This window comes from Benincasa hispida, chromosome 7, assembly GCF_027475165.1.
Source record: "Benincasa hispida cultivar pf3 chromosome 7, pf3_genome.v1.1, whole genome shotgun sequence".
Taxonomy (NCBI): Eukaryota; Viridiplantae; Streptophyta; class Magnoliopsida; order Cucurbitales; family Cucurbitaceae; genus Benincasa; species Benincasa hispida.
The window spans coordinates 38,261,359-38,277,688 of record NC_143484.1 but is presented as its reverse complement, the minus strand read 5'-3'; the positions used below and the strand labels follow the sequence as shown (position 1 = coordinate 38,277,688).

General features: G+C 35.5%; 1 protein-coding gene across 1 annotated transcript; it reads left to right on the top strand.

Annotated features, from left to right (window-relative positions):
- Positions 1 to 4,532, top strand: LOC120081046 (WPP domain associated protein). Its single transcript, XM_090315246.1, has 4 exons — positions 1 to 3,839; positions 4,030 to 4,156; positions 4,248 to 4,349; positions 4,449 to 4,532. The coding sequence occupies exons 1-4, from the start codon at positions 1,192 to 1,194 to the stop codon at positions 4,530 to 4,532; spliced, it is 2,961 nt and encodes a 986-aa protein (XP_090171372.1). The 5' UTR covers positions 1 to 1,191.
- Positions 4,533 to 16,330: the final 11,798 nt, after the last annotated feature.

Sequence of the window (16,330 nt, the reverse complement as noted above, 5' to 3'; positions counted from 1 at the left end):
TTTTTTTTTTTTCAAATTTAAGCCTAACCACCTAAAAAACCCAAACCACAATCCATTTTATTTTAGTGCATGTTTAGGAGAGATTTTAAACTCATAAAAAAAAACGCTTTTTTCATTTTTAAAATCACTCAAAAACACACTTTTAATTACTCAAAATTAATTTAGTTTTCAATTTTACACTTTTAAATGCAATTTTCATATTATCAAAATTAGTTTTGGAGAATTAAACATGTTTCATAGTGATTTTGAAAATGACAAAAGTGATTTCAACTATTTTAAAATAGTGATAAAAACATATATATATATTTTTAAAAAAACCGGAAACATAATTAAATCTTCATTCTCCCATTCTCTTTCACTATTTAAATCATGATTCACACCTCATTCATCCACAACTTCATTCTTCAATCTTCATATTCTACTTCTTTTCTACCGTCTACTCTAGTTGTTCAACAATCAGTCGACGTTACTAGATTTTTTTTTTCAAGTTTTCACTCTCTTCTTGAATCTATTTTAATCTAACTTAAAATAAGTATTATAACAATTAACTAGACATTATATACATAATGTATCTTTGACGTATCCGTATCTTAGTTTTTTAGAAATTAACATATTGTCGTATCGTATCGTATCCGTATCATGTATCTGTGTCTGTGCTTCTTAGCATACAAATCATGCCCATATGGTCGGTCTATAATAAAAGGTATTATTTTTTCTTTAAAAAAAGTATTTAAATATTATTATCTATAAAAATTCATTTTTCCAACTCAAAATTTCATTTTTTTTTTAAAAAAATCAACATTTTAGATAAGCAAACACAAAAATAGTTAGAAAAAGTACCTTTTTGGTACGGAGTGAGTTTTGAGGAATAAATGCATTTAGTCTCTCAAATTGGCCAATTTAGTCCATAAGTTTTTAGTAGCAAGATGAGTTATCCTGTATATATATATATATTTTTTTCCTAAGAATAGATTTCCTCTCTCTTCTCACGTACATATTCTAAGTTGGGTGAGGCACGTGGTTTTAGATTTTGGTTCCTCTAAGCTAAGTTGAAGGATCACAATCCTTCCAATTCGCCTATTCCTAAGAACTCCCTAAGAATGCCTTAGAATTTTACACCATGAAAAATGATGATATCTACGTAAAAAACTACTTACTTTTCTATTTGGAGCTTTGATTTTCAGAGGAAACATGGACGGAATATTTGGAGTGATCGATAGCAGATTCAAAGTGTCAATAGTAGATTCAACCATGATGTGGATCGTGCATCGTGCGATGGATAAAGCTCATGAAAGAGTCAAGTCCAGAGAAGGCGTTATAGAGAGATTACATGAGATATCAAAATTCTATGAGTTGTCTGTAATGCAATTGGATGGCTGTATCAAGTTTGTTCAAGAAGAAACTGACACTCAAAATCCCGAAAGCAGCCATGAAGAAGTGCTTGCAGGCTTGGCTGAAATAAGAAACCGCCTTCAACGACGCCTTTATGAATCGGAGCTGGCCATCCTACAGAAAGATAGAGAGTTGGCAGATCGATTCGAAAGCGAGGTGAAGTTAAGGCAGGCTTTGGAAACTACAGAAAGGGAGTTAGTTTCTTCACAGGAAGATCTTGAGCTTGAAAGATCAAGGAGTGCCGGAAGTTCCAATCTTAGTCCTCATGAAGGAGAGGATGATGAGGATAGAGATGGAGAATTTGGTGAACTAAAAGACTCGGTGGATCGACAGGTTTGGAAGATCAAAGAAAAACTTGAGTTTGATGATAATGAGCCTAAGGTGAAGAGACAACGGAATCATTGTATCAATGATGTAAGAGTTGAAGAGATGGGATCTGATATTGACATTTTGAAGGAAACTCTTGATATTGCGTTTGGGAAAATGCAGAGTGCCATTTTCATTTCCGAGATGGGACCAATAGAGCAGCAAGTAAAATCAAGTATTGAGAATGACATTATATCGATCTGTCTTAAGGGATTTTCGAGGGATTGCCAAGAGGATCTAGAGGCAGAAGCCACAAGGAAAGAGAAGAAAGTTTCAGTTGCCTTGAATGGACATTGGTCAGATTTAATGAATGAAGTTACAGGCTTGTGTGAGGATCTCAAGCCTCTCATTGGCCAAAATGAAATGCAGCCCCAAAAAGGAGAAGGATGCAACATTTTGGATTTTGGGTCAAGATCCCCAAAAAGAGAGGAGAAGAGTTCCCAGGTACATCTAGATGGTAGTCTTTCAGAATATGGGATAAACACCAATGAGCTAGAAGATGAGAGAGGGCATGAGTCAATTATTAAGAAAAGGAGTGAAGAAGCAGATCTGGTTCAATTGAAGCCAGAAATGCTTCAAGAGAAAACTTCATTGTCATCAAGGAGAGAGGAAAGTCTTGAAAGGTTGAAAAGTAGGTTCCAAGAAGTACTAGAGAATCTAATGATTTTCAAGGCTAAGGTTAACAAAATTTTAGGCCAAAATGGTAATTTCAATGAAGAAGACATTCCTCTAGAGAAAAAGGAGCAAGTATTTACAGAAAATCATAGACAGAAGTCAGATGTTGATAGTTTGGCAGACGTCTGGGGGAAGATGCATCAACTGCAGGATGAAGAAAACATCGGAATACAAAACCAAATTTGCATACTAAGACAAGAAAGAGAGGACGTAGAATTTCAAAACATAATGATGGAGGAAATTTACATCACTTTATTCCAAGGGTTGAGAGAAAAGTTTTGTAATGATTTAAATCGCTTGGAAACGGAGATCCTGATTGCAGATGGTATATGCAGAGATATCATTAGGAATAAGTTCAATCAGTTGGATAAAACCATGGAAAGTTTCAAAATTGAAGTCCAAATTAAAGATGATGTATATCATGTTGTCTTCAAGGAGGCAATGAAAGATTATGACTTCGAATTAGACAGATTGGAGGAATGCAAAATAAGGCACGAAATTTATGCAATCCCCTTTACAGTAATGCTAAAGGAATGGCATAAAAACATAGAAGAACACAAAACTGAAAGCCTTCTTAGAGAAGAGATATCTGGGTTAGTCTTTAGTGAGACAATCAAAAGCATCAGTTACAAAGCCAACCATAGTCCACATACCAAATTCTTCAACGATTTTCTTAAAAGTTGTCAAATTACGATTAAAGAAGATGTCTGCTCAGTTTTCTTGAGGGAAAAAGTTATGGAATGGGAGGAGAAGATAGAGGCATCTAACTTGGAAACTTTAATTAGGGAAGAAATTTGTTACACTATTCTTAATGAGGCAGAGAGAGAAGTCTGTAACAGATGTAAACAAGTCGATGTTGCGATTCAGGACGGTGGCGCTGCAGAAAAGCCATCATCTAGGGAAAGACTTGGTGAAGGCACAGAGATCGGCATGGGAAGTTTGATTCAGAAACTAAGTTTACTTTCAGAAGGCATTGAAGTAGTGAAAAATTTGGTGCTCAATGCAAGTTTTGAGATAAAGAATAATAATTGTAATCTGAAGCCAATGGCCCTGGGATGTGGGATTGATGAAAGTAAAGCTACCACCATAGACGCAAAAGACATTCAATGCATTCTCAATTCGTTGAGTATTAAGCTAGAGAAAACTATGAATCAGTTCAATGACAAGTTATTTGTGGGAGCATTGAAACCAAGCTCAGAAACTATAGTTAGTGAACCAAGAAACGTATGTCAAATTTCTCCTGTTGATGAAAATGTACCAGATAGGAAGCTCTCGTTATTGGAACTTCATGATATGCAGCAGCTAAACAAGTCAGATTCTACGTGCCTAAAACTTCCGGAGCTTCCACATATACCATATGATTTTGAGCTGATTGTAAATAGAAAATTGGAATCAATAATGCTAAGGTACTGACCTCATAGGCCTTTTCTGATAAAGTTTCAGTTAGTCTTCCAGATCGAAAACCTGATGCAAATTAATAAGAAATAAAATTTGTTGATAAATTTACTTCCACAAGAGCAACCCCAGTAAGAAAAAATTGGATATAAAAATTTGTTACTTAAAGGAAATAAATGTAAATCATTTTACTGTTGATAGATTGGAAGAAATGAAGCATAGTTTGGATCCAGTTCCTCGAGTCATGGCTTCTCTGCGAGAAAATGAATCACTTTATAAGAAGGCTTTCATCAGAAGATGCCAAAATCTCAGAAAAGCTGAAAACGAGGTTCTGTTCTCAATTTCCCACTCCTTCAGCTTGAAGATAATCTTCAGTCATTTGATTGGTTTTCCCATATTTTCTATTTGATATCCATTAGGTGGATCTTCTGGGGGATCAAGTGGATATCCTTGTTAGCTTGATTGAGAAGATATACTCGATTCTAAATCAACAATCACCAGTTTTGCAGCAATATTTTGATGTAATATCTCCGCTACACTATTTCCCCTCTCTCTTTATTCTCATGTTTTTGTACCAATCTCAAACCAAATAACTTCGCTTTAATTTTGATCTTTCCCAGGTCTCAGAAATTCTCAGGTTGATCAAGCAGGAGTTAGCAGTAATTGTTTGTACACCACCTGAAAAATTAGATACAAAGCTCTAAAGTGTAACCCTAATTTTCTCTGTCCCATAGAATCTGTATAGACAGCAACATCGAAACTGCGAACTAACAATTAACAAACCTATTATTCCATAAACATGAACAATTCAGCATATATATATATATATATATATAAATCGAATAACGATTAAGAATTCTAAAAATGATTGACAAATTACTAACGAACAATTCACTTAAACCTACATGGAATTAAGACTATGAAAAAAGAAACAATAACATACGAAGTGTTGAAAATGATGACTCTTACAACTTTGCAAAAATTAATAAGACAAAAAATAATATCGCATTGCCATTGCATTAAATTCTAATGAACATTTTAATTAGGAAAATAATTTTTATGAAATATTTTAAAGAATATTACTGCCAAGGCGCTTCTAATTGCATGTAATAATCGAAAAATGAACAGAGTCAAAATTCAAAGCAAAATGTTGTTAAGCTTAAGCGGTAGCAACTCGGTCCTTGGATGTATAAAGACTTTGTAAAAGTAAAATTAACCAGACATTATATTCTATAAATCCGAAAAATACTACAATCATATTGCATAGGATTGAAGAATACTAGGAAACTCAAAATACCAATAACTGTTGATGATAAAATTGGCCAAGTGAGCTCAAACAAACAAAGTAACACATTAGTGTGGTGTTTGTCACAAACACTCCGATGCTTAAGTCAACCTTTTGTACAAAGTTCAGGACAAGTGATAACTTGTAGAAATATAAATCTTTATTTATAATAATTAGGAAGATTTAGGTAAAAAAAATGCATTAATTTGAAATAAAATTTATGAAAATAAATAAACTTCGCGTTTAAACATTTACAAAATGCATTATCTTGAAAATTATAAAATCTAACATCTTTAAACGCAAGATTCTTGTAAAAAGAAGCAAAAATTAGCTAAGGAAACAAAAGTTGTAACTATGGACACATAAAGAGAACCATATCAACTTCAACTTCAACCTTGCATGCGAAGAACCATGCGTTGAGAAGAAATATGCAGAGTAGAAAATGACAAACGTGTGGATGGTGGATGTCACATCAAGATGCAAGTTGGTAGTTGATTTGAGACAGTCGCACTGGAGACAATGAACCTGTGATGTGAGTATTAAGCATAGCATGACATGAAATTAAATGCAAATGTGTCAGGCAATCATTAGAAAGAAGTAAAGAACATTTCTTTGATGTCTATAAATAGCCCCTCAAGAATCAATTTAAGTGTTAGACTTTCTTCCAAGAGATTGGCCGAAATTTTGTCCAAACTTCTCCACACTTCCACCATTATCTTCAATCTCTCGAGCTTCTCTTTGAAGAATTCTGAGTGAGAACTCAGTCTTCTTTTCTGAAAAGGAAGAAAATACCGTCAACTTCCATAGTAACCACCTTGGCGCAGCCACCACCAAGACAAACGGAGCACGAGATTGCAATCGACAGTTTGACATCTCCATTTTCTAACTTTATATTTCTTTTCTTTGTAGTTTGTATTAAGCCTTGAGATTGGGAAATTCTACATTTCTTAATATAAATATGATTTCTATAATATCCATCCATGCTTCTTCAAGCATCATAATATGCAACTAAATTCCTAATGGGTTGAGAAGATTTTAATTAGCATTTTCACAAGTTCTGCACGATTTAAAGTTCATCTTGCTTAATGTGTGCTTATTACATTGCTTAAGTTCATCTGACAAATCGATTTAAGTAACAATAATCAACTGCTTGAGAAAGTAAGTGATTGTGTAATTCATTAAACAAGGAGAGAAGTAGCTTTAGAGAAAAAGTTAACCTCTTGTTTGAAATTAATCGGTACATGCACCTAAAAATAGGACAAATATGGCAAACATCGAGAGATAAGTTCTTCATTTTATGAGTTAATAACATGAATGCATACTCATGTATTGAAATGTCAGTAACCTTCTTAACTCTACTTTATCAATTGATTTTTTCTTCACTTCCATGCATGCTGCTTTGATTGTGTCTGCATCCATCATTCTATGCATTATCACCATCACATACACTCGACACATCATCACACCACTGTCACCTTCATCAATCGTCATCATCCATCCGCACCATCATTTGTAATTAATTTATCTTTTAGATAGAACTTCGTTGGACGCATTTATTAAGCACTCATCGTTAAGATCATCCATTAAATTCAAACACAATTTTAATCTAAGTTCCTGTGTTCGATCTTGGATTAACCAAAACTTTTTCTAGACTTGCACTTGTATTTAATTAGAAAACTTACGTTTAATATAAGATCATTCATTGCGTGTAGGAACTAAAGCACAACATAAGACTATCTTATTTCACCAACCATTTTCAACATAACAACAAGTAGTTTTTAGGGAGGAGTTGAGCTTACCTTTCATAGGGCTGTCATATCCTATTTATGGTTGAGTCCTAGAGGTCTTCCATATCCCTTTTGGAGAAGGAGGTATATTCCCTTCCCCTATTCAAAATCGGATACGTGGGGTTTGGGCTGGGCCACTAAGGATGTTCCAACCAAGAGGGCTAATCTGGATTGGCCTCACTGAGGTTGCTTGGCATCTGCCTTGGCCTTCGAGGCCGAGAAGAGCCAAGTAGGCTCATTTAAGCCAAATTCCTTCTTTCTCTATTTGTTGGAACTCTCTTGAGCTACCTTCTAGCCGGTCTTCAGTCTGTTTTTAGGGTTAGGTAACTTTCTCAGTTTGATCACTACCTTTGACCTTTTATTGGTCCGAAACTATATATAACAGCTGTAAACAAGAATAAAAAGTTCATCAAATAGTTACTCAAAATACTGATCACGGTAAAAGTAAAACGAATCACACCAAACATACAGTCATAAACAAAAAACCATTGTTGGAGATAATTGAATCATACCTTCGGCTAACTATTCAATTCACACATCAATAAAACAACCGCTGACACGAAATTGTCTTCAAAATAATACTAACTACGTATAAAATGTATTCTAACCAAACTGAGATATTTGAAAACATGACACGAGCAAAAAATGGATAAATTAGATCAACTTGGAAACCTAATCTAATCTGATCGAGGAATACAAAGTTTTAAGAAATTATTTGTGAAGGAACCGGTGAAGGTCCTTGAGCGGAAGCGGGGATCGGATCCGAATCTCAATTTCTCAAAATCATGAATTTTACAGAATTGAAACAGAAATATTATGCATTTAATTTAAATTTTGCAACATTCTAATATGAAAAAGAGAAATGAGATGAGAAGAATGCTAACCCTTGAAGATCTGATCTTCACGTATCAATCCTTTTCTCGAAAAGGCCACGAACTCGAAACCCTAATTTGGACACCACCAATCAAAACGTCCTGTATTCTCTATTGGGATGAGAGTCACAGAAGTTTGTGGGGGCTGTGATTTTGGAAGAAAGAGATAGAGTTTGTGAGAGGAAGAGGAGAAGAACTGAGAACTTTTCTCAGAGTGTTTCTATAAAAAAAAAAAAAAAAAAAAATTATAAAGAACGTTCTTTGTAAGTCTTAAGGATAGAATGAATGAAGAAGAGAACAACCCTCAACTATCCCACCACTCACATAGTGAGTTGAGAGAAAATAGTGAAGATAAGTTATTTCCCTCCCATTAATTCAAATTAAAATTAAAATACAATAATTTTTTTTTAATTTAAATAAAACTATTATATATATATATATATATATATATATATATATATATATATACATACATACATACATACATACATATATATATATATATACACACACACACATACATATAACCTATGGTTTAGTATTTTATCGCATACAATATAACCTATAGTTTTAATTCTCTCATTAATGGTATTTAATATAAATCTCATTTATATTAAATTCAACAATATGAATCCAATTCATATAATTAACATTTGAATCATATTCAAATATTTACTTTATGTTATAATGTATCAAATACATTATAGCAATTATTGAATGAACTCTTATCAAAGAGTATCTCTGAGTGGAAGCAAGATCGTTCCAAACTCATTGTGATAGAATTACCGCATTCATAATATAACAGACTAGTTATGCAATAACAACAAATTACAGGCATGCTTTAAAACTTAAACAATAAAGAGAGGAGATACATACCAGTTGAAGAACCATTCTTCATAGAAATCTCGTTCTTGTCCAACGGACTGCACCTCTCGCTTTCGCTAAGATCGTCCAAACCAGTCGTCCACCAAATCACTGTCGTCTACCCACAAATGGACTCCTCACGAACTTGGCAGCAAGGAAGACACCACCACTTGGAACCTTCGGTATTCTCGGAGTGAGAATCTAGGAGGTGTGTGCTCTGTTGGATTTGGTGGAGGGAAGGAGGAAGAGACAATCGTTTACCATGACTAAGCAAGTGGGAGATATGAAGTGTCTATCGTATAGAAGATGCTTGATTGTTTAGGTAATGGTACATGATCATGTGTAAAAGGGGCGCGATCTTATAGACGATCGTTTAGTAAACGCACGGGCGCGCGATCGCGTAAGAAAAAGCTAGACGATCATTTAGTAAAACCTATGCGATTGTTTAGTAAACCGCGCGCGTGTATCCGATCATTTAGAAACTTTGAGCTTTCGTGTATGCACTTGATTTGCTATGCGATAGGCAGTATACACAATTCGTGAGCGAATTTCTGATCCTTTGCAAAATGAAAACAATTTTCATTTTATCCATCAGTTAAGAAAATTGAAAGCAACCTCCCACTATCTCATTTGGTTACGGAGAAAAAATGGGCAACAATTATCCGATAATTGTTAAAATTAAATAATAAATATAATCATAATATATTCATTAACCTATGTTTTAATATCACATCAAATGCAACATATGAAACATAGTCTTTTCTCCTCCACTAGATATAAATCATATTTATATCATTTTCCTCCAATTAATGTATCTCATACATCATGTCAACTATATCATATATAATTGACCAGTTCAATCATATCATATATAATCAAACTCCTTCTTGTCAATTTGAATACTTCAAACTTACCCATAAACTGATTCTCAACTTGAATCTATTGAGCTACAAAGGGGACCTTATAGACCTATGGCTCAAAGCTTCAATGGTATATGAATAGCTGACTAAACTCTTTAGCCACGAGATCCACCATTCATTAACTGCCAGGCATTCCACTTAAGATCGACAGTTGCACTCTTCTCACCACAGATATATTTCTGTGTCCATCGGATATAACCAATCAACAATATGATAACCCTTCCCAGATGCTCGTAAGTACAGTTGAGCTAATTTACCATTTTGCCCTTGTAGTTACATCTAACTTCTTAAGTATCACTAATCCCTCTAATGAACAATACAACATAGTTCTACTATTTGTGAACATTTCTCAAGACATGAGAAAGTGTGTGGCGCCACATTGTTCAAGCCCCGGAATCAGCTCTTGAGGGAGCAATCTATCTACTTATCCCTGCTTTGGGGAAGGAGTGAATTCCATCTTGTGTAGCTGAGTTCCCAGCTCCCAAATCAGATGAATCCCCAAAGTGGTAGGTTTGAGTCGGCGATTTGGCCACTCGCACCGGTGCAAATCAAAGGACTGCCCTCTAAGGCAGGAGTTCCCAACTCACTCAGGATTGAGGTCATGTTACCTATGGTCATCCTAGTGAAATGAAGTCTCTGTCATGAACAACGTTATATAACGAGACTATTACACATCATGATCCGGTCTTATACAAACTCCTTTGTATAGGACGCCTCCACTCACATGTCTTCACATGAATGATCAGGATCAGACCATCTGTAGCAAGTCACAACACCTGTAACTATTCTACAAAGCGGGCTACATCCATAGTGTTACCAGGATAAGGTTTCCCTCCTATATCCATATACTACAGACCATTCTATCATATATACTTTAATTAAATTAATGGGTAATTGTATTTGGTAGCATTTTTAGGAATAATAACCAAGTGTATAACATTATTAAAAAAAAAAAAAATGCAAATATAGACAAGTCTATCAGCGGTAGACTTCTATCGTTGATAGACTCTTACCAGTGAAATGGTTGAAGGATCTCTTATCAAAGAGTACCTCTGAGCGGAAGCGAGATCGTTCCAAACTCATTGTGATAGAATTAACGCATTCACAATCTAACAGACCAAATATGCAATATACAACAAATTACCGACATGTTTTGAAACTTAAACAACAAGAGAACAAGAAACATGTACCTGTTGAAGAAATCTTCTTCACAGAAAATCTTGTTCCCTCCAAGGACTGCTCCTCTCGCTCTCACTGAGTACGTCCACTCCAGTCGTTCACCAAAACCCGGTTGTCTACCCACAAATAGACTTCTCACGAACACAGCAACAGGGAGGACACCACCACTTAGAACCCTTAGTATTCTCGGTGTGAGAATCCAGGAGGTGTGAGTTCTGTTCGATTTGGTTGAGGGAAGAAGGAAGAAAAGATCGTATACCATGACCAAACAAGTGGGAGAAGGTAGGTGTCTATCATATAGACGATGCTTGATCGTTTAGGAAGAGGTACACGATCGTTGAATAAATAGGTTGCAATTGTATAGACGATCGTTTAGTAAACGCTCGGGCGTACGATCGTTTGGAAAAAGCTAGACGATCGTTTAGCAAATCTCATGCGATCGCTTAATAAGCTGTGTGGGAGTATACGATCGTGTAGAAACGTTGAGCTATCGTGTAGTCTCTTAGTTTGCTATGCGATGGACAGTCTACACTAAACGTGAGCGAATGAATGATCTCTTTGCAAAATGAAAACGATTTTCATTTTATTCTTCAGTTACAAAAACTGAAAGAAACCTCCCACTATCACATGGTTACGGAGAAAATGCCGGCATATTTATTCTATAATTGTCCAAAAATAAATAATAAATATAATCATATAATATTCATTAACTTATGGTTTAATATCACATCAAATGCAACATATGAACCATAGTCTTTTCTCCTTCACCAGATATAAATCATATTTATATCATTTTCCTCCAAATAATGTATCTCATACATAATGTTAATCATATCATATATAATTAACCAGTTCAATCATATCATATATAATCGAACTCCCTTTTGTCAATTTGAATACTTCAAACTGACCCAAAAACTGATTCTCAACTTGAATCTATTAAGCTACCAAGAGACCTTATGGATCTATGGCTCGAAGCTCTAATGGTACGTGAATAGTTGACTAACTATTTAGCCACAAGATCCACCATCCGTTAATTGCCAGACATTCAACTAAAGACTGAAAACTGCACTCTTCTCACCACAGATATATTTCTGTATCCATCAGATATAACCAATCAACAATACGATAACCTTTCATAGATGCTCGTAAGTACAACTGGGCCAATTTACCATTTTACCCCTATAGTTACTGTTGGGATTGATGTCATAATTCTCCCGGAGTCTCGTTGTTTGTAATTATACACATTGTTTATGAATAAAATTAGTGTTATTTCATTCTGACATTTACTCATATCCAATAAACAAAGCTCCATGGTTATCATATGTAAGCTTCAGGTATGAGATATACAAGTAGATCATGCCTTGAGTGATAACCTAAATAGGTCTGTAGTATAAGGATTAAGGTGGGATACCTGATCCTGGTGACACTACGGATACGACCTACTTTGTAGAGGTTTGCAAGTGTTGTGAACTACTACAGATGGTAGATCCTAACCATTCATGTGGAGACATACGAGTGGGGGTGTCCTATACAAAGAGTTTGTATAAGACTGGACCACGAGATGATTCATCTCTGTATATAATATCGTTGATACTGGAGAATTACATTTCACCTAAACGGCCGTAGATGACATGACCTCAATCTTGAGTGTTTTGGAAACTCCTGCCTTTGAGGCGGTCCTTTGATTAGTATGGGTGAGAGTAGTCAGATTGCCAACTCAACATGTCTACCTTTTTGGGGACTTGTTTGATTTGGGAGCTGGGAACTCAGTTACACAAGATAAAATTCACTCATTCCCCGAAGCAAGGGTAAGTAGATAGATTGTTCCCTTAAGGGCTGATTCTAGGGTTTGAACATAATGGCCACAACTTCTCTTTAGAAAAGAAGACTCAGTCATAGTAGGACTATGACTTATATTCATTAGAGGGATCAATGGTATTTAATGAGTTAGATGTAACTACAGGGGCATAACGGTTATTGGCCGAGTTGTACTTATGAGCGATCTGTGAAGGGTTGTCATACTATTGATTGGTTAAGATGGACACATAATATATCTGTAGTAAGAAGAGTTTAGCTATCGGTCTTTAGTGGAGTGCTTGGTAGTTAACAGATGGTGGATACCATGACTAAAGAGTTTAGTCAGTTATTCACGTACCGTTGGAGCTTTGATCTACAGGTCCATAAGGTCCCTTTGGTAGCTCAATGGATTCAAGTTGAGTATCAGTTCTTGGTGTTGATTTGAAATGTTCAAATTGACAAGAGGTAATTAGATTATATATGATATGATCAGTGTGGTATATGAGATACATGAAGTTAAGGGTTAATATAAATCGGATTTACATTAAGTGCCATGGAATAGAAAAAGAGCTATGATTTATATGTTTCATGAGATGAAATATTTAAACCTATGGTTATAAATATACTATGGTAAGTGGTTATCATGTGTATTTATAATAATATTAATTATTGGATAACTATATCTTTTTCTCTAATAACCAATTGAGTGGGAGGTTATTGGTGGTTTTATGGTAACTGTGAGATAAAAGGAAAAATATTTTCCTAGATTTAGTTAATGTTAATTTGAGATTTCCAATCTCGAAAAGTTCTCATAGAAAGGTTGTCAAGTAATTAAGATTTACTAAACGACAGCTTGGAGAAACTAGACGATCATTGAGTGTTTCTACACTATAGACACTCAGCTGACTGATGAGCTAAATGATCACATAGCTTTAGCTAGATGATCGCATAGCTTTTGCTAAACGATTAGACATCGTCCTATACAATATGCTTTGACGTCTCCCACTTGCTTAATCGCTTACACGATTGTTCTTCTCCGGTCTCATCCTCTAACCAAGTCCACACAGAGCCCACACTCTAGTTCTCACACTGAGAATACCAAGGTAACCATTTTGGTGGTGTCATACTCAACTCGACACTGTCGAGGTTCTGTGGAGGCCGTTCGTTGCATTCGTTATGTTTGTGATCCGGGAGATCATTGTGTTCGAGATTGTTGTGGATCGTGTAGTGTTGCGGTCGAAGTGTTCGAGCGTTTGTGGTTGTCGTCTTGCTGTGAATGAGTGTTCGTGATCAAGGGATCTTGAAGATGAGTCTTCAAAGGTATGGTTAATTCTTCCATTGATCGTGTAGTAAAGCATGCTGTAATTTCTATTTTGCGCATAGCTTGTTGTTTCCGTTTGTGACTGTAATTGTGTATGTTCATATATAATTGAAATTTGGAACGATCCTTCTGCTTCTCATGAAAATCCTAATGTCCGATTTTCTTCAGTTACATCTAACTCCTTAAGTACCACTGATCCCTCTAATGAGTAATACAACATAGTCCTACTATGTGTGGACACCTTCTGGGCCATGATAAGGTGTATGGCGCCACATCGTTCAAGTCCCAGAATCAGCCCTTAAGGGAGCAATCTATCTACGTACCCCTGCTTCAGGGAAGAAGTGAATTTTATCTTGTGTATCTGAGTTCCCAGCTCCCAAATTAGACGAATCCCCAAAGTGGTAGGTTTGAGTCGGTGATTTGGCCACTCGCACCCATGAAAATCAAAGGACTGCCCTCAAAGGCAGGAGTTTCCAACTCACTCAAGATTGAGGTCGTGTTACCTATGGTCATCCTAGTGAAGTGAAGTCGCTGTCATGAACGACGTTATATAACGAGACTATAACACTTCGTGGTCCGGTCTGATACAAACTCTTTGTATAGAACGCCCCCGCTCACATATCCTCACATGAATGATCAGGATCAGACCATCTGTAGTAAGTCACAATACTTGTAACTATTCTACAAAGCGAGCCGCATCTGTAGCGTTACCAGGATAAGGTTTTCCTCCTATATCCATATACTACAGACCATTTTGGTTATCACTTAAGACATGATCCACTTGTATGTCTCCACATACATGCTTAAGTTACAAACGACAACTAGGGATCTTAGTTTATTGGTTTGTGGTAAAGCAAATAAAACATCCAATGTTCATAGACAAGAGTGAAGAAAATATCATATATTATACATCATAAGCGTCTGTTCAAAAATTTTGTTTACAAATTACAAGACACGAGAGTTTAGGGTATCATCCCCAACAATGGTCTATCACTGATAGGCTCCTACCAATAATATGGTCTATCACTGATAGACTATTTAGATTTGGCCATATTTGCAATTTTTCTTTTACATTATGTTATATCTACAAATACTTTGGGTCTAATGTCTATATTTGCAACTGTCCCTAAATTAATTATGCACATATAACTAATTCACTCAATTAATTTGAGCAATTTAAATTATCCAAAATTGATTCTCATAAATTACCATTGAGCTACAGAGGGGATCATGAATCTGTAGCTGGAAGCTCTACCGGTACGTGAATAATTAATTAAACTTCTTTAATTAAATTATTCACCATCTGTAAATTGTCGGACACTCTACTAAAGACCAACAGTTGCACTTTTCACACTACAGATACATTTCTATATCCATTGGATATAACTAGTCCATAATACAAGGACTCTTCTCAAATTACTCGTAAATACAGCTGGACTAAAATTACCGTTTTGCCTCTATAGTTACATCTAACTCCTTAAGTACCATTGATCCCTCTAATAAACAATAAATCATAGTCTAACTATGACCAAAACCCTCTTGAGCCAGGAGAGGGTGTGGCGCTACATTGTTCAAGCCCCAAAATCAGCTCTTAAGGGAGCAATTTATCTACTTACCCCGACGTTGGGGAAAGAGTGAATTCCTTCTTGTGTAGTTGTGTTCCTAGCTCCTTAATTAGACGAATCCCCAAAATGGTAGGCTTGTTGAGTCAGCCATCTTGCCACTCTCACCCATACAAATCAAAGGACCGCCTTCATAGGCAGGAGTTTACAACTCACTCAGTATTCAGGTCATGTTACCTATGGTCATTTTGGTGAAATGTAAGTCTCTATTATGAACGACGTTATATAATGAAATTAATCATTTTGTGGTCCGATCTTATACAAATCCTTTGTATAGAATATCTCCACTCACATGTCTCTACATGAATGATCAGGATCAGATCATCTGTAGCAGTTTACAATAATTGTAACATCTTCAAAGTGGACCATACTCATAGTGTCATCAGATAAGGTATTTAACCTTATCCATCAACTATAGACCATTTAGGTTATCACTTAAACATATTCCACCTGAATGTCTCTACATACATGTTTACGCTACAAGATAACCTTGGATGTTAATTTATTGGTTTGTAGTTAATGCAACTAATTTGGAAATAAAACATCACATATGTTATTACATAAATAAAATGTTTGTACAATACAATTACAAACTATAGGACCCTGCGAGATTTAGAGCATCAACCCCAACACTTGTGACACCCACTACCAATCTCAACTCCTCATACCTGTCTCTAGGGCATCTTTTGTACCTGATATACAATTAATATACATACTCTCATCCAGATTCTCCAACACACAATTGCAACTAAACATAGATGCACACACTACATCCATACAAGCTAGAATAATTTACATAAGTTGACATAATAGTGATTCCATCTAGGGTTCTACCCTTGTTCCCCCAATATG

Bases quoted from the DNA above. Each gene is read 5' to 3' on its own strand.
- LOC120081046 (XM_090315246.1), top strand. From the start codon at position 1,192: ATGGACGGAATATTTGGAGTGATCGATAGCAGATTCAAAGTGTCAATA. The intron at 3,840-4,029 runs GTACTGACCTCA...TACTGTTGATAG, and splicing joins TTGGAATCAATAATGCTAAG to ATTGGAAGAAATGAAGCATA. The intron at 4,350-4,448 runs GTAATATCTCCG...GATCTTTCCCAG, and splicing joins TTTTGCAGCAATATTTTGAT to GTCTCAGAAATTCTCAGGTT.